This window comes from Perkinsus marinus (assembly GCF_000006405.1).
Source record: "Perkinsus marinus ATCC 50983 genomic scaffold scf_1104296952030, whole genome shotgun sequence".
Classification (NCBI taxonomy): Eukaryota; Perkinsozoa; order Perkinsida; family Perkinsidae; genus Perkinsus; species Perkinsus marinus.
The window spans coordinates 1-1,576 of record NW_003209049.1 but is presented as its reverse complement, the minus strand read 5'-3'; the positions used below and the strand labels follow the sequence as shown (position 1 = coordinate 1,576).

Below are 1,576 nucleotides of genomic sequence, written 5' to 3'. Positions count from 1 at the left end.
CCTAACGATCTCGACAGGGTCTGAGTATGTGTAAAACACTGGACTCGGTGGGGCGACGGGTTCAACTACAGAGTCTTGTCAAGGTCCCTCAATTCTACCCAATTACCTTCACCAACACCACCCGGAGGAAGAGTGGGTCCTCTCTTACCATTGCACACGTTACCCTTCCCTTAAGGTGTACCACAGACCCCAACGCCAGGCTCGGCTGCGCAGCCTTTCGATGATACCTATCTGGGAGGAGACAGTGTGATTCACGAGGAAAGACCCGAGCATTTACCTCAGGCTACTGCGGGACTCCATGAACACTATTGGTCCCCTCGAATACGGTGGGTGTACCTCCTCACGCTGGCTGTCCATCCCAGGCCTCAGGTGGGGGGCTGTTGACATCGTAGTCACTACTCCTCATCATTTCGTAGCCGACTTGGATCGATGTGCTGAGACTGGTGGCTCGGTTAACCAGCTCCATCCAGCTGCGGTCATCTTTGACGAGGCCGACATGATATTCCACGAGATGAGGTCATTGATGGTGATGGAGGCTGATGCCCTTTAGATTCGTGCAGGTCTCAAGTATACGACATAGTGCACCATCTTCGCCCGAGGCTGGAGATACCACAGCCTGGGCAGGCATCGACAGTGAAGAAGCGGAAGAAGCTTCTACCCTGTCAGTTCGTATTCGCTAGCGCCTCGATGCCTACAGGAGGGCCCAACAGGTCGGGTTGCCGCTAATGCTAGAGCCGAGATATGTCTCGATTCCTTCAGTGTGGCGGCTATGGTTAGTCAGCGATTTTGTACTGCCGAGTTGATCACCACAGCATTTGCTCACTCAATTCCCCCTACCATGAGAGTTGAATGGTTCAAAGCCTCACCTGTGTGGGATCAGCGATGTGCAGAGCTCGCTGAGATACTCAAGGTCCGACTCGTACCGTCTCTGCCTCCATCGACTTCATCAGGCATACTTCCCAGCGTCTCAGCCGGCTAGAGTTCTCGTATTCGTAAATTCCTCTCTCAACTGTAACGCGCTGTATCACTACCTTCGGGTGAGCTAATCGTGGGACCTAGGGAGTAGGAGGGGCTCTTGTGTAGGACCTGGGATGGCCAGTAGTGCGGTTCAGTGCTAGTCGTGGGGCTAAGTTGATGTTGCGTCTGGCGAGAGATGCTGACCAGTTCTGCTCGGCCTCCGCCTACCACGACCCTTCATCGATCAAGTGGGATGGTAAGGTAGATAAGGAGAAGGAGCTCACTCCAGTAGAGGCAGACGCCTTGGCTAAGAAGAGGAAGCACTATGGTGGTAGGAATAGGCGATCGGTTCAGTTGAGACTATCCTCATCTCTCGGTCGTAGCTTTGATGCAGTCGCCACTACGTGTGATGGTCTGCACTGATCACGCGGCGAGAGGCTTCGACTGGCCTCAAGTGGATGCTGTCATTCATTTCCAAATGCCTCTTGATGCGGTGGGTCATCGGCAGCTAGGGAGCGCAAACGCACTACACTTGGCAGGTAAGTTCCTGCATAGGAGTGGGAGAGGAGGTCGGTTGGGACGACCTTGTCGGATAATCACCCTCGTCGGGGAGAAGGAC

The 1,576-nt window shown here is 54.3% G+C and overlaps 2 protein-coding genes across 2 annotated transcripts; both read left to right on the top strand.

Annotated features, from left to right (window-relative positions):
- Positions 1-298: 298 nt before the first annotated feature.
- Positions 299-550, top strand: Pmar_PMAR022429 (hypothetical protein; the record flags this gene model as incomplete). Its single annotated transcript, XM_002777328.1, has 1 exon — positions 299-550. One exon carries the CDS (start codon positions 299-301, stop codon positions 548-550), a length of 252 nt encoding a protein of 83 aa, XP_002777374.1.
- A 584-nt stretch (positions 551-1,134) lies between these two features.
- On the top strand, positions 1,135-1,553 carry Pmar_PMAR022428 (hypothetical protein; the record flags this gene model as incomplete). Its single annotated transcript, XM_002777327.1, has 3 exons — positions 1,135-1,288; positions 1,341-1,450; positions 1,497-1,553. 3 exons carry the CDS (start codon positions 1,135-1,137, stop codon positions 1,551-1,553), a joined length of 321 nt encoding a protein of 106 aa, XP_002777373.1.
- Between the last annotated feature and the right edge of the window lie 23 nt (positions 1,554-1,576).